Here is a 24,601-nt window from a genome sequence, read left to right as displayed (position 1 = left end):
CGATGCTAAAAACTGCAAGATAAAGACCGAGCATGTTCAACATCGAATGTATTTCTATTCTTCTACTAGCACTACCATTTCCTCCGAGTGACACAATTGTCACTGCCTGCCTGAGCTCCCAATTGTGGAGACAAGTAGCCGTCCAAGTTGGCCCAAAATGATATGAGAACGTTGCCTGAAATCCTAAAGCCTAAGAGTTTAGTATGTAAAGTCGTAGTTTGCAAGTTCTTCTTCGTCAATGTTATCCCAGTCAACCTCGGGCAAATCACGGGACCAGGCTGGCCAACTTCTGTCTTGTTCGAACCCGATAGACAAATGCTCTACAGCAGCCAGCTATCCAAGTCAGTACATCTATCAGACAGAAGAAACGTCATTGAAGATACCTGTATCGGCGACATGGCTCGTCGCCAGTTGACAATAGCCACACCGGCGCCGGGCTTGTGAACGGCAATGTACTTCGGATCAGCGGTCCCCTCATCCGCTGAGTAGCCAACCCACTGGTATACCCAATATCGCTTCATCCCTGTTTTCATCATCCAGACTAATCGATCCATGTGGATTTTGTTGGTAAAGAAAAGATACACCAAGCAAAAACAATCGGTAGTGTGGTCAATCATGGTGTAACCCACTCAGGGGTGAGATGTCGTTTGGCATAAATGCATATCAGATGTCACAAACAAAACCCAACTGGCCCATTCAGAACAAGTACATCGGACTGTTTTCCCGTTAAGAACGATGATGCATTGATACTTACAGTGACAATGCATATGAGTAGAATGCACTGCTCCTTCTGTTTATTGGATATATGTCTGTGGTGTAGTAACTGTAATATCTCACAAACCCAACCACCTCGTCACCACTTACAGCAGCACCCTATCTATAACCAGCGCAAACATCCCGATAAACATTATTCTGCAATCCTGCCGCATCAGTAGGAATATATCCCAAATATGTGGCATGCGAATACGTCCATCTAGGGTCATTCGTCTCCGTCTTCCAAGTCCAGTACACCCATCCAGACATACCAGGCTCCTCATACAACTGCTGCTGCGCGGTAAAGAAATTGTTGAAGAATTCCTTATCCTTCACTTCATAGCCCGACGTCATGCTCCATTCTCCAGTAAACGTAAATTCTTGACCGTTGACAACACGCGAGTCGGTGCAGGCGCTGTGCATAAGCTTGTACGGGTCCGCGTTGCTGTGCTGATTGTCGTTGAGGGCAAAGCCGATGTAGTTGTGGTCGTCGAACGCTGTGAGTGCGTCGTTGGCTATGGATGATTGTGTACGAGCATCGCCAGAGTCCCATTTGCTTGACATAAACTGAACGTGGAGTTTCTTGTCATTGGATACTTTAAGGCTGGCTTCCTTATCGCGAACGGCCTTGAGGGCAGCGGGGTAGTACTTTTCGATAAGACCTGGATCTTGGCCAGGAGCAGGGTATCGGTTGCCTCCGTCATGGCGAGAAACAGGCTCGTTGAGAACCTCGATCATGCCGACGGTTGAATAATCAGGGTTCGTGTGAATACGATCCGTCATCCAAGCAAGCCACTTTTCCGCGCGTCCAAAGTTGTAGTCATTAAAGAATCCAGCTGGTTTGTTGTTCTGGCCGGTAAAAACGTCTTCCTGCTGACCACCAGGAGCGCCATGAAGGTCCATAATGACATAGATACCAAGTTCGGCAGCTTTCTTGACGACAGCATCGAGATAAGGCAGCATTCGATCTCCATCAGCAAAGGGCTCAGACCCTTTGTCTACGATATCCGTGTAGGACCAGTATCCTATCGGGATTCGGATGGTGTTCAGGCCAACATCGTGAACAGACTGAACTGTAGCTGGGTCAATCCACGTCTTCCAATGTTCTTCGAAGCGTTTGTTTCCTGTTTCACGATTGTCGCCTTTGTAGTGATCGTTCATACAATCGAATTCAGATTCAGAGTTGCCGCATCTGAGGACGTTTTCCCAGGTATTTGTTTGGAGCCATTTTTCACAGACAAGCCAGCCTGGTTATGTTAGCGAATGTTGGTCGAGGGAACAACTTCTACGAACCGCCGAAGTTGACACCACGAATCTTGGTAATGCCATCGGCCAAGTTTGGTTTGAATCGCTTTCCGAGTTGTTCAAATCGAGCAGTCTGATTGAACGATGCTAGGTCACGTTCATGGGGAAGCCATGCTGTGACCGAGCCGAACAGTAGAAGAGACACAAGTGGTGAATAATACATGGTCAGACAAACTGATCAATCAGGCAACGATGATGAAAACGAACCAAACTCAGGAGAATGCCAAATACTCTGCTTAAGTAGCTGGGAAAACATGCCCATTCACCCCTCAATTTCACAGCCTTGCGCTTGCGCTGCACCATAGGAGTAAGCTGCATATGTCTCTACCTGACACAGACGAGCTTCCTCTTTCGTTTATCGAGCCGTCATAATCATCTGAAAGATCGGCATTTGATGCACACAAGGGTCTGCACGGACTCAGCTGAAAATCCTTCGTTTACTAAGAAATGCCGCTATTGCCGACCTCATGAATTAAGGATTGGAAGGATCTGCTGAAACATGGTCAATTTAACCTTGTTGACTCTAGGTTAAGCTAACCAGACCATCGCCTTTCTTATTTAGTATGTCTACTATGTCTAAGTCCTGCTACAATTTCACTATCCGATCTCAAGAGACCTTAAGCATTCGAGATTTATTACACGTCGAGCATCTCATCATCAGGTTATCATTAATTAGGTTCCTTCCTGGCTCTCGTGATACCTCTGTTCAGCTCTAAAATTTGAGGTGGTATAGATGAGGAAGGTAGTGACGGGAAAAACTAAATATTCTGTGTTTTTAGAAAAATATATATCGAATTGAGTCTTCTTCCACCAAAGGTGGCCTTTCTCAAACCACATAATATTCTTCCCTGTCTTTTAATCTTGCCATGCTCAACCTTCAAATGCCACCGATCACAGCATGTGACCCTTGCATGCTTACCTAACACCCGCTTACCCACCTTAGTCATCCGATTTCCCACGCGACCCCTGACAACTTTATACACGTCTCCTCAAGAACCGACATCATCAATCGCAATCGCAGACTTCCCCCGCGCTCGTTCAAGCTCACGTTCCTTACCCAAACCGCCAAAATGACCCGCGCTCAGCAGACCATCTCTCTCGCCCTCCTCGTCTCCTCCGTACGCTCTTCGACTCTTGTCTCTACTTCTCGACTAACGACAGTGTATAGCTCTACCTTGCTCTCTTCCTTGAGCTCATCCCTCTTCCTCCCCTGATCCAGGAGCAAATCGTCCCCGTGGTATGTTCAACATCCGATAGCTCTTACAATAAGGGTGTTATGGATTGAATTGATGTTCTGACATGTCCTGCAATAGCTTCCCTTCTGGGCTCTCGTGTCCTTTGGCGCATACCTCCTCTTCCGACTCGGATTCGGCATCCTCACCTTCAACGACGTTCCCGACGCGCACAAGGAGCTCACAACTGAGATCGAGCAGGCCAAGGTTGAGCTTCGCAAGCTCGGCGTTACCGTCGACTAAACGACTACCGAACGAACTACGATGATCTAGATGGAGGGCAAAAAGGGGGGTTGGATGGATGGGATGCATTTTTGGCTCTTGGGGCCTAATCAACTTTAATCTACGATAATCTGGTATCTTGCCGGTGCGGCCTGCGCAAAAAAGATTTCTCTCGACACCACGCACCAATGCATTCGTAAACTTTGCCATATATCCCGACCGACTCTATCATGATTGCTCTCCCGCGATGAGCGCTACAATTGTTTTTACAGCTGTTTCTGTGTTCTGATGGCCATGTACAAGTTCGTCAAAAAGCTTGGGGATCTTGCCAAGTATTCCTCGGTCGTCTGTTTGGTGCCCTGTGATGTCTCGTTAGCAAGGGCCAATTAATGGGGGTAGAAGTACTCACATTTGCCTGGGGCGCCAACCAGGACGGAAAGTTTCGTTTGTGCTTCTCCCGTCCAGTCAAACTCCACCTTCCAATTGAATCGTACATTGGCGCCCGATTCCTCTGCATCGTTGTACGGTATTGAGATGTCGTAATGTTGCTGACCCATGTAGCGAATGAGGTCGGTCTTTTTGACAGAGTCTACTCCTGTTGACTCGTTCATATCCTCGTCCCCATCGTCGTCTTTTCTCCTTCTCTTCCTTGTTCGCATCTGTGTTGCTGTCTCCGATATACCATCCTTAGTACCCAGGCTTTGATCCAATTGGCACCAAAAGCCTGCCCTCTCAACAGCAATGCGGAGCCATTCGCCCATCGCCCATGACAAGATACCCACATTGCGCTGCATAGAACGATTGCAGTCGCCTGTGCAAATCTTCTGAATAAACAAACCAAGCTCGGGCTTCGCAGCAGGCTCTAGGTCTACGACGTCTAGATCGAGTACCGAAAGTTCGAGCGGATTGACAGTCATATCCACCTTGGCTGTAAAGAGTCCGGGGATTTCGCGCGATCGAAGAAGGATGGAGTGAAGTTGTCTGAGAGGTTGGTCGTCGGTTGCCGGCAGAATTGATATTGTAGATGCTGCTGTGAATGGTGTAAATAGTTGAAGATAAGGCAATTCCTCGTCTGCCGTCATTGGAACTGGGTAATGCGACTTGACGTAGGTCAACTTATCGTCCACGGGCGCTAAGGGCGCTGGAGCGAAAGCCTTTCCGAATGGGAGGAGAGCTGTAGGCTTTAACGCTAATTGTAATAATTGCTGTGTCGATGTTTGGCTTGGCTCTGCATCCGCATCCATGAGGTGACGTTGGATGAGGTCAATAACTTCATCTTGGTCCACGGGCGCAAGAACGCGACCAAACTCTTGCATCGCGCGAATCCGCTCATTCTCTCTTCGAGCGACTTCGAGATCCTTCTGTAAAGCTTCAATCTCTTTCTGGATCCTCTCGCGTTCCTTCTTCTTATCTGCATTTGGATCAAATGGGCGTGTCTGTCTTTCGACAGATACGGTTGTCGGTGCTGGCTTTCTCTCTTGAGAAGCATCAGTGACTTGGCCCTTTCTTGGCTTTTCGAAATGTCGCGATGGTGGTTTCGTGAGGGGTGAAACATTCTGTTGCGATGCCTCGCGGAACCTGGCCGGGCTATTCTGAAAGCTCTTCCGTGGCCCATTATCTGGCGGTGGTAATTTCGGAATGGGCTGCGATGCTGCTGCTGGTTTATTTCGAGAACTTTCCTGGGCCAAACGCGGGATTCTACTCGGCGGCATGGAAGCCGGAGGGGGCGAAGGAGAAAACTCTGGAAGGGGAGGCGGCGGGCTTGGAGAGCCTTGATCTGATTCGGGAGCTGCTTCCACCGTGACATCTGATTCAGCCGCCGCATCTGATTGAGGCTCCTGCTGGGCCTCTGGTTCTGATTCAGTTTGTTGGACTGGGGCCTGAGCGGGCGAAGATAGAGCAGGTGAGGGTGACCTAACCTCGGAAGACGACCGGGGTGGAAGCTGAATGTTGAGCGAAGAGAACGATCGAGCCGGCGATGGACTTGCAACGGGCGAGGTAGACCTTGCTATGGATAGTTCCTCTGGAGGGGATTCCTCTAAAGGAACAGATGCGTCGCTCTCCGATTCCAGCACAGGTTCGTCTGCAGGCCGTCCAATATTGGGTTTTGGCATAGAAGCTGGCGGAGGAGGAGGTGAGGAAGCCTGCACTGCTGGTGGTAATTCTGGTTCAGGCATAGAAGCAGGCGGCGCATCATTCCCCTGCGTTCTCACCGGCGGCGATCTTCTCAATCCTCCACGTCGAAAAGGGTCAATAGGTGGCGTATCAACATCCATCTGTACTCCAGCTGGTGGTGATCTCCTCAAACCTCCGCCACGAAATGGATTAATGTCTTCTTGGACTGGTGTCGCCTCACCCGGGCGCGTTGGCGTAGGAGCATCACTAACGATCCGACTTGTCGCCAAGCGCGCAGCGAGAGCTTCCGAGGGACTATCAAAAGTGAATTGCGCTGATTGTCGAGTGCTCGGTAATTTCTGAGGCGACCTGGACATTCTTCTCTCAAATGCTTCTGGGTGATGTCTTGACATGCTAGCTTTAGTCGGTGATGCATAAGATGGGCGTCTTTTTCGAGGTGACGCGCTACCCTCCGTGCGCTGTCTTTTTGGCGCTGATTCCTCCATATTCTTAAATTACTAACGAGTGTGGTTTATTGTGGTTTCTTCATTTCTTGTATTTTTGAATGCCGTTTTCAGTCATTTGTCGTTTAATTGAGGTTTGTCTTTGTCGCATTGGTACTTGTTTACTTGAACAGACCCGGTCGCGTCTCAAAGTGGGCCTCACCGCTTGCCGAAATAGGGAAGTTAATTTGGCACTGGCTGTAATGGGTGGCAGAATAATTAAGTAGCCGTCGGGACATTTACTCAGAGTTCAATGAACAAATATGGAAATGCAACGCTAATGATGCTTCCCGAAAGTATTTAGTTTACAAAGTATATTCAAAAGATGAAAACAAAGCTACTGATTCTAGGAAATGGATGTCGTTGGGCGCATCATCTATTGGACAACTTCAATTGAAGCCGAATCTATGTACCCTTCACCACCAATCCCGCACATTATGCCGATCCAGACATATAACTCGCCTTTGTCTAATTATTCATCAGAGTAACTAAACTGGATAGAAAAACTTTCCCACTGATTGGGTGTTTGTTTGTTGAGGCTAAATGCTTTTGTAGCCACGTATTTGTTGGTATTGTAGACACCCTGTAGGAAGGCGATGGGACATGCCAGTGTGCCGGGGTAATTACCCACGTTCGAACGAAACCACACAGTGAACCGATAAGTGATGCCAGACGAAATCTTAGCAGTATCGAGTTTTTGGGCGATGTACTGAGCGCTGAGGTCTTGACGCCGCTCACTGGTGTATTTGATATGGAGTGAAGCCCTCCCGTTTTGAAAGATTTCATTGGTTATTGAAACATCGGCCAGATCTTTTGGGCCAGGAAGTTTCTTCCAGGGCTCCATTATGGCAGGTAGAACATCAAAACCACCATTTTCCAGAAGTGAAGTAGGTTCGGGATCATGTACAACCGTTGTCGAGGTAAAGGTTAAGCCGCTTGTAGTGGCTATAACATCATCGGACTGTGTTGTCTGTTCGATTACCGTGGCGGCTTTTAGACAAAGTTTCAACAAACGTGTGGATGATGCTTATCTGGTGTAGATCTGATGTGGTTGCGATTTGTATTGTCTCGGTAGTTGTTTGAGGTTTGCACTGGCCGGCCGCGGTTTGACCGACCAAGTAGCTCAAGCCGGCGAGAATCACAAAGTTGATGGGACGAGGCATCTCGACGGTTATGGACGCGCGAGAATTATGATAGGAAAATATTATGCTATGCAAACGAACGACTTTGTCTTCCCCTTATACTGCATCTTCTTGTTTATTATTGAATGTAATAAGGCTTGGCTAACGGCGCTACCACTGCCCATTGGCTTATACACCAAGCTTGTAAATAAACTATTAACTTGGGTGGTGCTAGTTCGGTCAATAGTGCCGTTTTGAGGAAATTAAATGGGTATGAGTATCCAGCAGAAAGACCCTTATTTCGACCTTATCGATCTTCCAAACAATGCACAGGTCCAGTGTCCTGGTGTCGCTCATCCTGTATTTGATATCTGTCTATCCCGTTAAAGACTATTCTATATTTTCTTTAAATAATGACATCAACCAACAACAACACAATGCCTGTCTATCAACAGTGCTTGCATATCCCAAAGAGCTACACAGAATAGTTATTTATCTTACTTGTTCAACATGATTTGCAGATCCTCTCAACTGAGTTATATCCTGGTCGGAGACTTTCTAATTGTCATTGGCCTCGACAGCTTCCAGCAGGCAAATGAGAACCAGGCTGCTAAGGTCTCTTCCATAAGATCCTTGTCACCAAAATACAGACTGTTGGTTGGACGTCCAGTCCTCCTGTGCGGGGTTTTTTGCTGACTGCATCTTTCGCTCATTGAACTTGCATATTTCTCCAAAGATTTAACTTGTGAAATTTTTGACTACATACTATACTCTTAGCCACCTCTGGTGTTTACATATCAATTCATAATTACGGTAACAGATTACGGCAAAATGTCGATAATACTCGACCCCAAAGATTACAAGGTTGTCTGGATCGCTCCACTCAAGATCGAAGCCAAGGCTGCTATGTATTTACTGGACGAACAGCACAACGGCCGGTTTCCCGTCAGCCATGGCAATGACTATGTATATCAAGCGGGCGCTATGGGCGGCCATAACATCGTTATTGTAACTCTGCCGGCAGGCCAGGAGTACGGTATAGCCTCTGCGGCTGCACTTGCAAGTCAAGTGAAAAAGTCGTTCCCCAACCTCTGGTTTGGCCTCCTCGTCGGCGTGGCAGCAGGGCTTCCAAACCTTTCTTGCATTCCATCTCGTGATATCCGACTGGGCGACGTGCTTGTCGCTCTTCCCGTTGGCGAGAATCCTGGACTGATCCCGTATGACCTAGGCAAAGAAACGGAGGACGGATTCCAACTGCTCCGACGTGGTTATAGCCTCGCCATGACTGAAACAATTGTTCGATCGGCTATAGGTAGCATCAAACTAGGGGCGCCCTACGACAACGAAATATTCTTGCCATACTATGAGAAGATACGCAATTGCGAACATGAAACTGGCACGTTCGCTGATCCAGGGCAAGACAACGACATTTTGTTCTCGGCCAACGACGATGGAGAAGAGGAAATCGTTGAGCGTCGTCGACGATCAAAATCAGACTATAAACGCGTTCGAGTTTGGTATGGCTCAATTGGATCAGGAGATAAGCTGATGAGAAACGCGGAAAAGCGAAATGAATTGAGGGATAGATATGGTATCATTGGCTTGGAAATGGAAGCGGCAGGAATTATGAACCGAATTCCAGTTGGCGTCATACGAGGGGTTTGCACTTACGGTGACCGACACAAGAACAAAAATTGGCAGCCGTATGCAGCAGCGATGGCGGCTTCATATGCTAGAGCGTTGCTTGATGAGATACCCCCAGATGACAGGACTGCAGACATAACTAGTGAGTTAGCATAAAAAGAAGCTCAGAGGATGATTATCATCGCTAACGATGTGCTAGAGGAGGTTCATAAACCATGCTACTATATTCCTTTTGTCAGAAATACGCGCTTCATTGGTCGAGCAACCATTCTCAATGCGCTAGAAGACAAGTTCTTCGGCCCAGATCGAAGTCATAAGGTGGCACTAGCAGGTCTTGGTGGGATTGGTAAGACTCAAGTCGCCCTATGTTTTGCCTACCAAATGAAGGAAAAGCGACCAGAATATTCGATTCTCTGGGTGCCAGTCCTGAGTGATGAGACTATAGAACGTGCTTATTCTGATATCGCAAAGAAGCTTCGGTTGCGGAAGAGCAGCGAGAACGAGGATGTGAAGGACCTTGTTTGTCAGTATCTCAGCTCAGACGAAGCTGGCAAGTGGCTCTTGATCGTGGACAACGCCGATGACCAGGGACTTATCATTGGAACTGACAAGAGGTCAGGCCTGGAAAGGTACTTGCCTCACAGCGAGAATGGTATTATCTTGATGACGACAAGGTCTGGGCATGTTGCTGGGGATTTTGCGCAATCCGACATCATCGAAATTAAGCAGATGGATATGGAAGAAGCGAAGATACTTTTAGAGAAGTCTCTGATCCAACAGCAGCTGCTCCAGGACGAAGTAGCAGTCGTTGAGCTACTCACATACCTGACCTTTCTCCCGCTTGCTATCAAGCAGGCCGCCTCGTACCTCAATCAAACCAAAGCACCTATATGGAAATACCTGAGCCTCTTAAGAAACGCCGAGGACAACGGTCTGGAAGTTCTTGAGAGAGAGTTCGGAGATAACACCCGATATAGGGGCTCTCAAAATGCTATAGGAACAACATTGATTGCGTCTTTCCGTCAGCTTCAGAAGTCTAACGAACTTGCTGCTGATCTGTTGTCATTCATGGCATTCATAGAACCGAAGGCCATTCCGCAGCCAACATTGCCGGAAGTAAAGCCGGATAAGTTGGAATGGGCCATTGGCACGCTTTGCAGCTACTCGTTTCTGACCCGTAGGAAGGAAAACGATGTGTTCGACATGCACAGCCTTGTACACACGGTAGCACAAGGTTGGGTTAAGAGGCGGTCATTTATAAAAGACGATTCATGACTTAAGAAGGCTAGAAGGAAGTAGACTGATCTCGGGGCAAACCAGCCTCTTTCGATATCTGCCCCCTTTTTCGTTCCTTATAAATCCGTTGATCCTCGATGATGCTTTCAAAATTCAGCACTTGTCTAGCCGGAGTTTCATAGCATTCGCTCTTTATCGTTCATTCATGATAATTAATATGTCTAGTCTCGTCGACGATCTTTGGCGCATACTAATCACATGGGACTATGGGGTTGTTTACTGACGAGCTTGAACGCCATATATAATAAGGAAGATTACTGTATGGAAGTGCACCTGCATGTGAGCATGTGTTAATAAACTCGGCGAGAGGAAATGATGTGATTGTTAGTTGGCGAATACATTTTATTGGGCTCTACTGTGGAATATTGAGTTGTGTTCTTATCCTGTCACAGTCGTGATTTATCTCATGAAGTCGGATTTAATTTACCATCGGCGACTTCCGATGTTTTGGTGGATCCTCGAGTGTGGGGACTGCCTGGCTTACCTTCCTGCCATGGAAAAAAAATTGCCTGAAGATCCATCTCCATCCCCGCGGTTGCGTCGGCCCTATTTTATTTTTTCTTCCGTCTTTTTTTTTCCTCTTGGGCATTAATACTCCTCCATCTGTCCCCGTCGCACTTTTATATACTCTTTCTTTCTCTCTCTCCTCTTTCGCGACTCTCTATATATTCCTAGAAACTTCAAATTTCTTCAATACCGTCAAAATGGTCGAGAAGCTCTACGTCACCTACAACGATGTAAGTTTAAGGATTGACTCACATTACCCCGCCACCCCGCCTTGATGATGAGGGACGTGATGCGCATCATAAAAAAAGTGTCCGACTCGATGCGACAATACTTTTAGATACGAGGAAGCAGATCTCGTTTGTCGCTCGAGTCTTTTTTGCGCAATCACTACTTTGTCATGACACAAATCACACCCAAATCTGCCGCTAACATGCCTCCAGGTGCACAAGATGTGCCAAAAGTCAGCTGAGAAGCTTCTCCTCGACTTCCAGCCCACACTCTTGATCGCCATCGGCGGTGGTGGTTACGTCCCTGCTCGAATTCTCCGATCTTTCCTCAAGAAGGGTGGCGCTCCCAACATCCCCATCCAGGCCATCGGTCTCTCCCTCTACGAGTCTCTCGGCAACGATGAAGTCGAGGCCCCCGGTACCAAGGTCACCCGAACACAGTGGCTCGACATGAGCGCTCTCGGCGAGATGCAGAACCTTGTCGGAAAGAAGATTCTTATTGTTGACGAGGTTGACGACACCCGCACAACTCTCGAGTATGCCGTCAAGGAGCTTGAGAAGGATGTTGAGATTGCCCGCCAGAAGATGGGTGGTACTGCCCCCAAGACTGAGTTCAGCATCTTTGTCCTCCACGTATGTCACACAGCAATCGTTTGCAGAATGCACGCTAACAATTTGTAGAACAAGGACAAGCCCAAGAAGGGAAAGCTTCCCGATGAGATGCTCGCCACCCGTTACTACGCTGCTGAGACCGTCGGTGATGCCTGGATCAACTACCCCTGGGAGGCTCTCGATATCGACGAGCACGACAGGAACGCTAGCCTGCAGACCAAGAGCAACTAAATGTTTTATGAGAATTTGGAGTTGGGAAAATGGCGCACAGATTTAATGCGAGATATCATAAACATACATCACGAATGAGAATACCAGGGCTGTGAGCTCGAAAGACCAATTTATTTTGTCGCATGCCCCGAAATGGGCATACTATACCACACTGACCGTTTAAACAAACATCCCCAAGCACTCAAGATATGGACCTTCTTCTACCGGGTACCTGCCCCGTAATGCATCCCCTCTGAACCTGTTCACATAATGAGATCCTCTTCTATTTGTAAACCTCCAAATCGTTCATCCAAGTCCAAAGTCGGGGGACGATTTGACTTACCCTCTCTTCCTCAGGGAGGTTATCGTAGCATGTGCTATTGGGGTTGTAAATCCCAAATACACGATCCATTACTTCATTCGGGGAAAACTTGGGTTTCTTCAGCTTGTAACATGTAGACACGTAGGCATCCCTGAAAGCATACCACGTTTCCCAAGCTTCTGGCGCCAGTCGACTGTCCCTGTTCATAAACCCAAACATGCCGGGCGGTCTCGGCCACGTGGGGTTCTTTGCAATAGCCAGTGCCAACTTGAGCTCGATGTTTTCTGAGCGGCTCTTAAAGGTTTTGCAGTGTTCAAAGTTGGTCGGCCACAGCATCACCTTTCGTCTTTTGGGGTGGAGGGCAAGCTGGAACTTGACACCAGCTGCATCGTATTTGCAATTGCAGTGGATGATTGCAAGTGCGACTCCCATTTGTATGGCTCTAGTCCTCATTTCGGATCGTAGGCCTTTGGAAAGTTGGTCGAAGTAGACATGTCGGCTCAGCTCTGTACTCTTGGATTCGCCTGGGGGTGATACTTCGCCAAAGCGTACATAGAGTCTCAAGCTTTCGTACAAGGCCGGGTTGTTGAGCATGGACTCTCTGATACTTGGGTGGCAAAAGGTATTTATGAGAGCGCGGATATGATCTGGTAGGAGAGGTCTCCCAGGATTCCGTGAGAAGCGATACGGCTGTTGGGTTTGCACACATGGCACCCGTTTTCGCCTCTTTCCCTGGGCTAAACGATCCTCCATTCCTTTCCAATCCTCCCAGGTAGTAGGCCTTGTTGCAAAGTCCCAAGAACGTTTCAAGCTCGTGTTTATTGCAGCATGGGCATCAAATGCTGGACCCATTCGTTTGAACCACTCTTGTCCCTCCTTTTGGGCGGGGTCCAAGGTTATCCAAGCTCTGCTCATTTCGTCGGTTTCTTTTGATGTCGATAGAGTGTTGTGGTAGTGAATGCTGCTTTGTGTTGATCAGATATCTGGAAAGAAGTTAACGTTGGATTTTGGAAATGGCGAATCTTGGTTGGGTCATGGCGTCTTTTGTAATCTCAATAGCAAAGATAGACTTTGTATCAAGATTTTCTTGTTCAATTACCTGAACTTTGTGTTAGGATTGAGAGTTTCTTGTTCAATGGTGAACACTTACACATGGTATAATGACTGAACTCTAACTGGAACAACACCTTTGATCACAGTGAACAAGGTTTTGGCACATAGCAACAAAGGAACAAACTTCAACTTTCTTTCAAAGCATTTCAAGGTTCAAAGAATATCTGGCACTGACTGATCAACCATTCTCGAACTGCTGTCCTTGTTGCGGCACTGGTCACCCGTCTTTTAGTGTTAATCTTTGACCCGTTTTAAGTTCTATCATCGTCCATCGGCGTACACTTCAACAAACGTTCCATTTTTTGTATTTTTTGTTGCATGGATATTAATAGCGACAGCCCGGTTCATGGCGGATTCAAAGGCCTCTTCGTCTTTGTCTCTGTCCTACCCCGAACCTGAAATGGGATTCTCTAAGCCCCCGTTGCAAGGCCCATTATAGAACAAGAGTCCAAGTGAATATACCATCTTGTGTCGATTGGTTAAGCAACTTATTAGCCGTCATCTCCAAACGCCTTGCCACGCGGGCTCTCGGTTCCTTGTTTGCCAGCGAGACAAAGGTTGGCAAAATACATAGGGGCGCGTTGCTCGCTGCCTGCATTCATGTTTGCGATTTCGAGACGTCAAACTCGGAAATTCTCTCATCATTGACGCATAATAAAAATGTTCGAGGTGTTTGGATATCCATTATCTAAAATTTCGACGTTTAGTCGCCTGAAACGTACCGTCGTGGCGGTCGACGGCCCCAGGTATGCAGGTAAGATGACCTCAACCAGGCTTATATCCAGCGTCTGCAATCGCACGAACGCGATGACATTTCCGCAAGAGGTAATGTTGCTTTTGCTGCTTATCCTTCGCGTCGGAAGAGTCGTTTGGAGCATGACCTTCCGACCTTTCTTGACGATCAAGATTTTGAGCACATGGTGCCTCTTGAAACCCGTCGCATTGCCACGAGCACCTTCATGGAGATCCTGGTACTGGCAGGACATCTCTAGTGCACGGCCAGCCGGGTGGTCACCATCCATCCACCTGTCACCACCCCTATATCACTTCCAAAAGCTCCAAGCTTCACAGGGAAGCATCAGAAACAGTCGATGCAGCTCCTGTCACATCGTCTCAGATCCCAAAGTAACCGACAGGCACAACTTGCAACCCGTCTCTTCGTGAGACCACAGCAACAGGCCAAATCGATGTTCAAGGCTTCGCATTCTCGACAGCCGACCTCAATCATGAAAGCGTGTGGGATATTGTGTTTTATGAGAACACCCGACAGGGCGTTTTGGGGATCCCATACCGATGTCGAGAGATAACACGACCTCGATGATGATGTTCCAAAGTCGGTCCACTATGGTCAGTGACCTGGCAATACACCCACGGTGAGGGCCGCACCACATCAAAAAACAGAAGGCTTTCAAACTGCATCGCCTATCAGATAAGGTTCCCCCGACGCGTAGGAGAAAGCGACAGGTACCCGTGTGGTCGGAGTGCCGCAAGCGGATAGAACTCGAAAACCTCAAGGCCGAGGTTGCAGAACTCAGCTTTCATTATTATTCTATCGCGCCCGGTCCTACGACATTTGCACCCGCTCATCTACATCGCCAGGATGTGCCACAAACGCCTGGGTGTTTCATGCTTGCTCTGATGTAGTTCAATGAGGGCCCAACCGCGAAGGCGTTGCACTTGCACGGAGTGTCCCGTAGGGATCGTTGTTGCTGAAAGCCATGACTAATTGTTCTACGGGTACGAAAGCGAAGAAGGCGAGAGATACCAGCTCCAATGCAGCACCTGGAATCAGATCAGCGACATCATACGCACGGGCTTGGACAATCACCGCGAACTGCCATTCATCAAGAGCTACACGGTCGTGGCTCTGACAAGCGACTCTGGCGGCAAACATTGTATTGCGATCATATCAAGACCCAGGTACAACATGAACGAATTGAGGCAGAAACCCAACATATACAAGACAAAACACCAAACTTCCATCCACAAACAGTCACTGAAGCACAGGCTTGGGTTACATGCTCAAAGATCCAGTTGGTCGGTAGTCTGTAGACAGGGCTGACAGATGGCCACCATCAAAGGACGGATGCACATCAATCCAGTTGCAGTGAGTTCTTACGGACGGTGCCACTCAGACTTATCTTTAAAGATCAAACTCCAATATTCCCGATCTTTACGTGGAAAGCTTAGAGGTATCAGTTCGAGGCCATGTTCTGTTAACATCATCCAGTAGGGCCATTTCCATGGGGTATGTATGGGCTGACAACATGGCAAAACAGCGGAGTTATTATCTCGTAATGCATACTCATGTAATTCACATCACAGCATTCTTTGTCACAATTGGCGAGAACTGACATATGTCACGAATCATCTGGGATGTAACTCTATCATCTATTCATTCGTCCCCAAAAAATGCAGGGGTATATATAAACTTCTAATGCAACCCAACAATGTACCCAAACAGCCCAGTTCGCTCAGCTCTCCTTAGAACCTTCACTCTCATGTTTTTTCTTCAATTGTTTCTCCGTCTTCATAAACTCTCTAATCCCCACTGGTAAATTCGCGTACAACTCCTCATCCCAAAAGTCCTTGGCAATCTTAGCTTCTCCAACCGAAGGCGCAGCAGCCCAATTAGCCTCTGAGCCACCACCATCCGAATCCATGGATCCTTCCACCTTGCGCAGCGCAGCCTGAGCTTCTGAGTTCTTGAGCTGCCACTCTTCCAATTCATCACGGTATTGATCATACACGCAATTGACGCACCCGCTCATACAACAATTATCCGGCTCGGTTGGTTTGGGCGGTACGAGTACGCCGGCGATGTATGTAGCTTTTGCCTTTCGCGTAGCTAATCTTTCGTCTTTTTCTGCTTGTCCGAGCACGCGCGATCCGAAAACCAAGCGAGCTTTCTCTTCTGGTGTTTGTGTAGCTTGTTTCGTGGGGAATTTATCTTGGACGCTCGAGTCTGCGGACTTGGGTGGTACTTCTGGTTTATCGGCAGGTTGTGTGGAGGGACTTTGCAGGATTGTTTCGTAGTATGGTCCCAAGGGATGGCGTTGTGGCCATTGTTCTGGTGTTGTTCTTGGTGCGGCGCTGACGATGGTTCTTGATGTGGAGGAGAGTAAGGGTCGTAACCTCGGTAGTAATCTTGTCGGTATTGGGAGTGACATGGTGTGAGGTTATGCGCTTGCGATTATGGGAGAGGTAGTGTATGTAGGGTTTGCGCAGGTAAGAGACAAAGAGAGCGACAGTTGAAAAAGTGAAGAAGTTGTGTTGGTAATGCACAGCGCCGGAGCCGAGAAAGTTGGTGTTGAGGGTTCGGAAGTCCGACGTCATCAGTGGGCCTAAAAACAGGGGACAGTTCACCCAGCAGACAAAATAATACAGCCGACTCCAGACGTCCAGCGCTGAACTACAGCTACTCGTCACCTAATTCAATCAGCAATCATCCGCTGAATCGAAATCGCAATATAACAAGCTGAGTTCGATATAAAGGATAATAAATCTTTGGCCTTTTTGGCTTGTGATATTGCGTCTCGATGCAGCGGTTGACTACTGACTGCATTAAATAATATGTAGTTAGAGCTGAGCGTTGGACATGGTGTCGACTGTATTACTCTGCCTGCTGGGTTGGTTGAGGATGAGGATGAGGAATGAAGGACGAAGGAGGAAGGAGGAAGAAACAGCTGTCTTATGTACACCAAATTAACAGGTATCAACTTAGTTTTTTACATACGTGGCCATATTGAAGTTGTTTGTTGTTGCGATGCGACCCAACACCTCGAAAGAACAAAGAGACTCTATCGCCATTTCTGTCACCTGAGATCCCAGGCCTACAACATCACTCACTCATACCAAACCATTACAATCCAGAGCTCAGTTCATTCAGTCATCCCAAGCAGGCAACAGCAGACTTGTATCCATTTTATTTGCCTTAATTAAATGACTTTTACCATCAGGAGATTATACTTCGATTCCATCTCGGATATAAACTCGGTTACTTTCTCCATGTTATTACCGTGTCTGCCTCGCCCACCCAATTCTACCTCTAACAAAGAAATAGGTGAAACAAACACAGATCAGTTACATATCTGATCACCCTTCACGTGTCGTTACCAAACAATCGGAACTAATTCTCTTCCCCGCTTCAAGGCAGAGTCTAGGCAGATTGGCTGGTTCCGTTGAGATGCGGCGAAATCACCCACACCAAGAATCAGCCTTAAATTGAGCCTTGGTCCAAACTGGAGCTTTTAGCGGCTTTAGCTGTGCTTACTCTATGGGGATTGCCATTCGTGGCGCCACAGCCCGGTATGACTGACTAGCAATCCATCGTGACATGGATGATTAGCCTTCACTTCAGTCAGTCTGACAACAGTCAGAAAACAACAAATTGATCCATCTGGTAGGACTTGTGGCATTTATATATACAATTTAAAGCTCATCCTTTTCGCTGTTTTTTCATGTGAGAATCATCTTACTTGTATCTTTAAATCTTACTCTTTTACAGACATCCGTTTGACACGGAATTAATAGTCCATCATGGTGGTAAGCTTCGTCATCTACCATCTCCATCCCAACTAACACATCACAGACAGTACCTCTTTTTCGTAGTCTCGTCAGTGGTTCAAAATCCACAAAAGACGAGCCAATCAAGCCCGAAAATGAACAAAAACCCAATACCGGCTTCTCTGACAGAGACGCAACTATTCGTCTCGAGCCAGTCCCAAACAGAAACGGCCTCCTCATCAAAATAGACACGCCCAAGGAACCATCCGTCAACATCCCACATGTTCCTTGCGACATCGTTCTAGTCATCGATATCTCGGGCAGTATGGGCCAGCCAGCGCCCGTGCCGGGAGAAGATCAAGAGAGTGCTGGATTATCTGTTCTTGATCTTACCAAGCATGCTGCGCGCACCATTATCGAGACTATGAATGATAACGATCGTCTTAGTATCGTTACTTTTGCATCAAAGGCTAAAGTCTTGCAGCCTCTTCTGCCTATGAATAAGGATAACAAAGCTCGAGCACTCAAGAATGTTAAGAGCATGGGGCCTCGTGATGCGACTAATCTTTGGCAGGGTATGCTTGAGGCTGTTAAGCAGTTCAAGACTGATGAAGCGTCTCACAATGTTCCTGCCATCATGATCCTCACAGATGGTATGCCGAACCACATGTAAGTCCATTCCATCTCCCCGTCCCTCATCCCCATGCTCACATCAACCAGGAACCCAGCAGCTGGCTTCGTCCCCAAGATTCGCAACATGAGTCCCCTCCCAGCATCAATCCACACATTCGGTTTCGGGTACAGTCTCCGATCAGGTCTTCTCAAATCCATCGCTGAAGTTGGCGGCGGTAACTACGCTTTCATTCCCGATGCCGGTATGATCGGAACAGTCTTTGTTCACGCTGTCGCCAACCTCCAAAGTACATTTGCGACACGCGCTATTCTCAAACTCGCCTACTCCAAGCCTCTCGAGTTGCTAGAAACCACCGGTCCGTCTGTGGAGCATAAACCTGTCGAGTTTGCGGATGATTCTGAAGACAGCGTTGCAGAGTTGACATTGAACCTCGGAAACTTGCAATTCGGCCAGTCGCGCGATATCTTTCTTCGCGTCAATAACATCAAGCAGCTCGAGTTTCTAAGTGAACAGGATCCTACCCGTTCTGTTGTAGAAGCTTACTTGACATACGTCAAGCCTGGAAACTGTCTTAAGAGTCGCAAGGTCCTTGAGGCAATGATGTCAAAGGATGCTGCTTTTATTCCCATGGCTACTGCGCAACGCAGTGTTCTAGAGTACACCGACATCCCTTCTTCAGAAGTCGCATATCATGAATCCAGGTCCCTCATCTGCAATTTTATCTCGACGGCATTTCCCATCCAACCTGATGGCGAACGTTCAGTTATCCGAAACACGCAGCACAAACCCAACGAACTCAAAGCTCTAATCGAGAATGTTCCAGCAAAAGACTTCAACGACGACAAGAACAAGTCTCTGATGCAGGACATCTCAATGGAAGAACCCAAAGGTCAAGTCGCCATGGCCATTGAAAGCAAAGACTACTTCGAGAAATGGGGATGTCATTTCCTTCCTTCTTTACTCAACGCACACACACGCCAAGTCTGCAACTCGTTCAAAGATCCTGGACCACTTCAGTACAGTACTGAAAGTCCCCTCTTTATTTCTTGTCGCGATTCTTTGGATCAAATCTTTGACAATCTACCTCCGCCTGAACCTTCATGCGTTCGACGATCAAGCGGTGGAAGATTTTCTACTAGCAGTGTCCCTGTGAGCATGAGCGCTTACCGTAATAGCTCAGGTGTCTGCTTCGCAGCATCTACAGAAGTAACCCTCGCATCCGGTCGCATCGTGCAAATGCGCAAACTTCGTCGCGGCATGAAAGTCCGCACACCACGTGGTTCACGCCGCGTAGCAATGGTTCTCAAAACACCCGTCGAACAAGAAGTTCTCTGTCGCGTAGGAGAAGTCCTCGTGACGCCATGGCATCCTATTTCCTCCGACAGCAAGCGCTGGGATTTCCCAGCCAATGAAGCTACTGCTGTCATCATGTACACTGGTTGTATTTACTCTATTCTTCTGGAACGCGATGCGAGTGTTGCTGCGCATGCTATTCGTGTTGGGGATATGTGGGGTGTTACTCTTGGTCATGGATTAACTTGTGGGAATGATGTTCGTGCGCATGAGTTTTTTGGGGATTATAATGTTGTTGGGAAAAGTCTTTTATGTCTTGAGCGACGGGGTAATGGGGTTGTGGTTGGGAATGGTGTTGAGAGGGATGAGAGTGGGTTAGTGATGGGCTTTTGCCAACCAAGTAAGTGATATCATAACACTGTAGTAGTTTTATCAGAATAATTAAGTCACTTGCATCGAGGTAACATTTTTTAAAGTCCAATTTTCTCTATTCCAATTGTAAAACCGTCTATCCCAAATCGCCAAATACCAGCCTTGGTCAACTTTTCCCAAACTCCTGTAAATGCATCATAACTTTTCCCACGAAACGCCTCTAAAAATGCCGTACCTTTTCCCAAACTCCTCTATATCATACATAGAAAACACTCTAGGCAGTGCGGGGTCTCTTAGCCGTCTGCATCTCTGCCTCTTCATCATCCAGGTCATTCCCGCTCCTTCGCCTCTTCAACGTCTCCTCATCGTCTGTGACCGAGACACTAAGAAACTCCCTGTTGGCAGGTTCCTCGACTCCGACAAATTGTTCAAACAAAAACATATTCGCCTCCATTCGGTCATCATACGGCACAGAAGAAATCTGTTCAGCCCTCGCAGGAATAGTCTTAGGACCCACAGCCGGCGACTCAACAAGTGTAGCCGGTCGATCCCAATGAATCTCCTTCCAGTCAAAAGGAGGCTCTTGGCCATAGGGAATCGCCCAAGGAGGTGTTCTTGGTCCTGAAGAGTGCGTGGATAGAGTCCTTGGTCTTGAAGAGGGTACGGATAGAGGTGAATCACCACCCCAGTCTCCATGCGTGGTGTGACAAGGGCCTTCCTCATCGAAATATCGAATGGCCATTGTTGGGTTTTTCGCCTTCCTCATGATACCACACCATTCACCAGGCCAATCCGTGTCGTTATCCGTCATCTGAAGAAGAAGAGCAAGCTCAGGGTTGTGGCGTAGGGGAATGGAGGGAGAAGTCCAGAAGCAGTCGACGACAGTGGGTGTAGAAGGCATGTCTCGACGAGCGTAGTAAGGATGCCATCGAAGGAGATCGTCTTGATGATCAATGTTGTCGAGGAAAGCAAAAGGGATACCAGGAAATTGAGGGAAATCGACAGGTTGCCGTTTATCCCACCCGGCAAAGGCGTACTTCATCCAAGGATGTACTGCGTGGAGTTTCGCAGGACAAACTTCCATGCATCCCACGCTGGCGAGTTTCTCCCAGGCTTCTGTCAGCTGAATTAATTCCTTTCGCGCAACCAGCCAGTCCCAATACTTCTCGCCATGAAGGAGGAAGTCTCTCTCTTCTAGCTCCGCGCCATCAACCAAGACCTCGTTCTGGGAAAAGTTTTCAACAATGTGCCTCCCCATTGACGCAAGCCTGATCATTTCGACACCAGCGTCGAAGAATTCAATCCGAATGTCCTCCTCATACGCGAATTTATCAGACATGCGCGGCGCCTTCTTCCAATCATCGGCAGTCATAGGAAGCAGCTGTGATCGGTATATTTCCAGTAACTTGGGCTCCATAGTCCGATGGTTAAACTGCCATACATGACACTCAGTCTCGGGGTCGTCTTTTTTGTCGCAGACATAAACTACGCCGGCTTGGCAGCAAGTTCCGTGTGAAGGACATGGAGCTGCGGCTTCAGGGTCTGCAGGGGTAGGAAGTTTGACAATGCCGTGGATGCATTGCTGTGGTAGTTCGAAGGGGTGGAAGGCTGTCGCTCCATTGGCGGGATTGATGATGGCACGACGCTGCGTGTCGCAGTGCGTAAAATGGAAAACATTGGCATAACACATGTTGGGCGTTCGTTATGTTTGAGTTGTGTGTGCTTGATGAGATTTTGTAAAGATTGTCTAACCAGAGACTTTTGATTGAAGCTTTTAGTGAATAACGTGATGGAAAGGATTGCTTGGAGGATATATATCGCATTCTGAAATGAGGCGGTGCGGTAAAGGCATTATTGTTCTGGAGATATAGACAAAGCCGGGTGTTGAGGTGTCAAAGGCGTTGTTCATTGTAAGTCCTTTGAAGGTGTCTGAACATGAGTTTTGCAAATAGTGAACAACGACCTTAAAGGATACATTCTCTCCTCCTCTTTCTTGTAGTTGTGAGAGAATACTGCTGGGTCAAAGAGAGAATTGACGTTTCAGGCGATCTGCCAAAGAAAAAACGTTGTTCACTCTGAAACCCTCAAGTCAAAGGTTGCCACGATGACGATATTCCAACGTTGGAGTACCAGAAGCTCAACAATGCAACGAAGGGAAAATATGGAGATGGGGTTATGGTATCGAATGGGAAGATGAGGGAAGAAATAGAGAGATAGATCTCCTGGTTGGTACGCTTGACAGTAAAGAAGAAGCGGTGATTGTTGTTTTGCTGTGAAATGCTGTTTTAGACGGGACAACTCAATTACTACCAGCTCAGACTGTTTGTATGCTTCAATTTACTATTAACATTATCATATATCAGACCTTTCAACATGTAGATACACATCGCCAACATTCATCCCTCCCCGTCTTTTCAACGTCGCAACGCTCATCTTAACGACCCTCTCAATAGCCTCCCCTCCACAAACAGCAACAGCGATACTCCCGGGTGCATCCCAAACAGCATCCCTCATGAATGTCGCAATCTCAGGTCGTCCCTCGGTATGTTCAATAGCTGAGGCATACGCCCCATCCAGGTCCATGTCCACTTCCTCTTTCAACAACTGGTCTTCCCTCGCACTCTCTGACGATCGCGTAGAGTCTATCGAGAAGCGTTCCAGTTCAACACTAGGTCCCCTTGTGGTCTCTGGCTCAATTAATCTCTCGCGGCTTTCGTCTTGGAGAACTGCTTCGGATACAGTGCCTGGACCTCTTGTTACTGCGACTTGGATCTTTGTTGCGATACCCATCTCTTTGGCGCGTGAGAGTAGACGGGTTATTCGTTCGAGGTAGACTTTAGCGTGGGCTTTGCGACGGACGATGTACAAAGCGCTGATGGTACGGATACAACCAGGGGATTGAGACGAGAGTAGATCCTCAAGAATTGGCGTCGTAAACGATCCTCCAGTCGATGCTGCGACGAGAACTATATTCTCATACTGCCTCCAATTCGCCTCTGCCCCAAAAGGCCCCGTAAGCAACACGCGCAAATTCCCAATATCCCCCCTCAATCCCGTTCTTCTCGCCCAATCGTTCAAATCTCTTGTCAAACCCGTCTTTGTCTTGATCGTCAATTGAACATCCTGCGTCCTCGTCTGTGGATCAGGAATATTCGCAATAGTAAACGGATGCGGCGTCTCCCATCGAAAAGTAGGCGACCATATCAAAACATGCTGTCCAGGAGTCCACTTGAACCCAACATTTCGAATCGTCATGACAGTCAACTCCGAGTCGACGGCATCGACTTGAGCATCGTACGCGTATCGTACAGAGGGGTTCCCCGAGACTCGTACTCTCAAGTTCCGCCAGATGGGGTTTGCCGAGCGTGTCACAACATCATACGCGAAAACGCCCACGGCGCACCAGATGCTAAAAAGGTGGTGGTCTGGAACGTGAAGGACCAGGAACACTAAGAGCAACACGACAGAAATGATGTGTTGCATGACAAAGAGCTCATATTTTATGCGACGGAAGAATGGGAGTGTTGAGATGATGGTCCAGCAGAGTATGAACCATGCTGCGATACCAGGGAGAACCATCTTGACGGTTTTTATCTCGGTCCAGAAGAAATCGGCTACGAGCCATTCGTAGGTGAAGAAGCCTCCATGGATGGTGGCGCTGGCGAAGAAGATTCTTGATGCCCATCGGTGAAACCAGTTGATCCTTTCGTATGAAGTTCCTAGTAAAAGACCAATTGGATTGACGCGCACAGCGAGAAGAAACGGAAAAGAAGTCTGTGTCGCTGTGATCCATGCTGCGCGAAAAGCGATGCGCTCGTGAAAATTGCCGTCATGCTTAATTGACTTGTAAGTAATGAGAATGGTGATAAAAGCAGCATATGCCACAACAACAATGGTCTTGCGCAGCGGCCCAATTACTCTCGATGCGAGATTCTTTGGTGTATCGATCCATTTCTCAATTGCCGTATCTGAACTGACCCCCAATTCCCTTCTCTTTAATCTGTCGGGGTCAGTGTTTGTTTATCTTTAGCATGTGATTGTGTTCCCACACCTACCTTTGTTTAGCAACAAAGACTGAGACCAGATGTGAGACAGAACCTATTATCAGCAGCGTCGCAAGGACGTACCAGTAAAGGCATGCGAGGAAGTGCTGTCTCAATCCATCTTCGCTCTGATGACCATGGCCATGCTTTTCTTCGTGGCCGTGTCCATGATCTCCGTGTCTCTTTAACAAGTCCATAACATCGTTGAAGAAGATTAAAAGATTAAGAGAGTGAGATTTGATCTGTTCGTGTTGGAATGAAGAGGGTCAAGTTTGTGATTACGTTATATGACATTTCCGGGTCATCCGAATTGTTAATTGGTTGAATCTTGCTCAAATGGACGCATCCATCAAAAAGTAGAGACTTTCTTGATGAACTGGGCTAGATCACTTTCCTGATAGAGATTACCCCAGCCTCATCTAAACTTTGTTTTGTTCAGCTCTGGGGATGAAGAGAATGATGCTATTTTTGGGTGGAGTTTACCCTATACCAGAAGATGGATTGATGCAAAATGAGTTGTGGCCATCTCGCACGAGTATCTAGATGATGACTTTTATCTTGTCGCATTCAG

At 47.6% G+C, this 24,601-nt stretch overlaps 12 protein-coding genes across 12 annotated transcripts; 4 read left to right on the top strand and 8 right to left on the bottom strand.

The window, feature by feature from the left end:
- Positions 1-198: 198 nt before the first annotated feature.
- On the bottom strand, positions 199-554 carry FSST1_009691 (uncharacterized protein; the record flags this gene model as incomplete). Its single annotated transcript, XM_083226688.1, has 2 exons — positions 199-333; positions 384-554. 2 exons carry the CDS (start codon positions 552-554, stop codon positions 199-201), a joined length of 306 nt encoding a protein of 101 aa, XP_083085652.1.
- Positions 555-873: 319 nt separating this feature from the next.
- Positions 874-2,221, bottom strand: FSST1_009690 (glycoside hydrolase superfamily; the record flags this gene model as incomplete). The annotated part of the gene is made up of 2 exons (XM_083226686.1): positions 874-2,000; positions 2,047-2,221. The coding sequence occupies 2 exons, from the start codon at positions 2,219-2,221 to the stop codon at positions 874-876; spliced, it is 1,302 nt and encodes a 433-aa protein (XP_083085651.1).
- Positions 2,222-3,128: 907 nt separating this feature from the next.
- FSST1_009689 (dolichol-phosphate mannosyltransferase subunit 3) lies at positions 3,129-3,533 on the top strand (the record flags this gene model as incomplete). Its single annotated transcript, XM_083226685.1, has 3 exons — positions 3,129-3,176; positions 3,227-3,295; positions 3,372-3,533. 3 exons carry the CDS (start codon positions 3,129-3,131, stop codon positions 3,531-3,533), a joined length of 279 nt encoding a protein of 92 aa, XP_083085650.1.
- Positions 3,534-3,740: 207 nt separating this feature from the next.
- Positions 3,741-6,133, bottom strand: FSST1_009688 (uncharacterized protein; the record flags this gene model as incomplete). Its single annotated transcript, XM_083226684.1, has 2 exons — positions 3,741-3,871; positions 3,922-6,133. The coding sequence occupies 2 exons, from the start codon at positions 6,131-6,133 to the stop codon at positions 3,741-3,743; spliced, it is 2,343 nt and encodes a 780-aa protein (XP_083085649.1).
- Positions 6,134-8,082: 1,949 nt separating this feature from the next.
- FSST1_009687 (uncharacterized protein) lies at positions 8,083-10,170 on the top strand (the record flags this gene model as incomplete). Its single annotated transcript, XM_083226683.1, has 2 exons — positions 8,083-9,037; positions 9,095-10,170. The coding sequence occupies 2 exons, from the start codon at positions 8,083-8,085 to the stop codon at positions 10,168-10,170; spliced, it is 2,031 nt and encodes a 676-aa protein (XP_083085648.1).
- A 514-nt stretch (positions 10,171-10,684) lies between these two features.
- On the top strand, positions 10,685-11,768 carry FSST1_009686 (phosphoribosyltransferase-like protein; the record flags this gene model as incomplete). Its single annotated transcript, XM_083226682.1, has 4 exons — positions 10,685-10,730; positions 10,867-10,928; positions 11,139-11,558; positions 11,607-11,768. 4 exons carry the CDS (start codon positions 10,685-10,687, stop codon positions 11,766-11,768), a joined length of 690 nt encoding a protein of 229 aa, XP_083085647.1.
- A 262-nt stretch (positions 11,769-12,030) lies between these two features.
- On the bottom strand, positions 12,031-12,984 carry FSST1_009685 (uncharacterized protein; the record flags this gene model as incomplete). The annotated part of the gene is made up of 1 exon (XM_083226681.1): positions 12,031-12,984. One exon carries the CDS (start codon positions 12,982-12,984, stop codon positions 12,031-12,033), a length of 954 nt encoding a protein of 317 aa, XP_083085646.1.
- Positions 12,985-14,827: 1,843 nt separating this feature from the next.
- On the bottom strand, positions 14,828-15,076 carry FSST1_009684 (uncharacterized protein; the record flags this gene model as incomplete). Its single annotated transcript, XM_083226680.1, has 1 exon — positions 14,828-15,076. One exon carries the CDS (start codon positions 15,074-15,076, stop codon positions 14,828-14,830), a length of 249 nt encoding a protein of 82 aa, XP_083085645.1.
- A 580-nt stretch (positions 15,077-15,656) lies between these two features.
- On the bottom strand, positions 15,657-16,352 carry FSST1_009683 (oxidoreductase-like protein; the record flags this gene model as incomplete). Its single annotated transcript, XM_083226679.1, has 1 exon — positions 15,657-16,352. The coding sequence occupies one exon, from the start codon at positions 16,350-16,352 to the stop codon at positions 15,657-15,659; it is 696 nt and encodes a 231-aa protein (XP_083085644.1).
- Positions 16,353-17,721: 1,369 nt separating this feature from the next.
- Positions 17,722-20,023, top strand: FSST1_009682 (hint-domain-containing protein; the record flags this gene model as incomplete). Its single annotated transcript, XM_083226678.1, has 3 exons — positions 17,722-17,727; positions 17,774-18,357; positions 18,409-20,023. 3 exons carry the CDS (start codon positions 17,722-17,724, stop codon positions 20,021-20,023), a joined length of 2,205 nt encoding a protein of 734 aa, XP_083085643.1.
- A 238-nt stretch (positions 20,024-20,261) lies between these two features.
- On the bottom strand, positions 20,262-21,677 carry FSST1_009681 (uncharacterized protein; the record flags this gene model as incomplete). The annotated part of the gene is made up of 1 exon (XM_083226677.1): positions 20,262-21,677. One exon carries the CDS (start codon positions 21,675-21,677, stop codon positions 20,262-20,264), a length of 1,416 nt encoding a protein of 471 aa, XP_083085642.1.
- A 380-nt stretch (positions 21,678-22,057) lies between these two features.
- FSST1_009680 (ferric reductase family protein) lies at positions 22,058-24,227 on the bottom strand (the record flags this gene model as incomplete). Its single annotated transcript, XM_083226675.1, has 4 exons — positions 22,058-22,257; positions 22,308-22,327; positions 22,371-23,987; positions 24,043-24,227. 4 exons carry the CDS (start codon positions 24,225-24,227, stop codon positions 22,058-22,060), a joined length of 2,022 nt encoding a protein of 673 aa, XP_083085641.1.
- Positions 24,228-24,601: the final 374 nt, after the last annotated feature.

Source organism: Fusarium sambucinum, chromosome II (genome assembly GCF_050947815.1).
Source record: "Fusarium sambucinum isolate potato_lamoka chromosome II, whole genome shotgun sequence".
Classification (NCBI taxonomy): Eukaryota; Fungi; Ascomycota; class Sordariomycetes; order Hypocreales; family Nectriaceae; genus Fusarium; species Fusarium sambucinum.
Note: the sequence above shows the minus strand (reverse complement) of the source record. Positions and strands in the feature narration are given on the sequence as shown.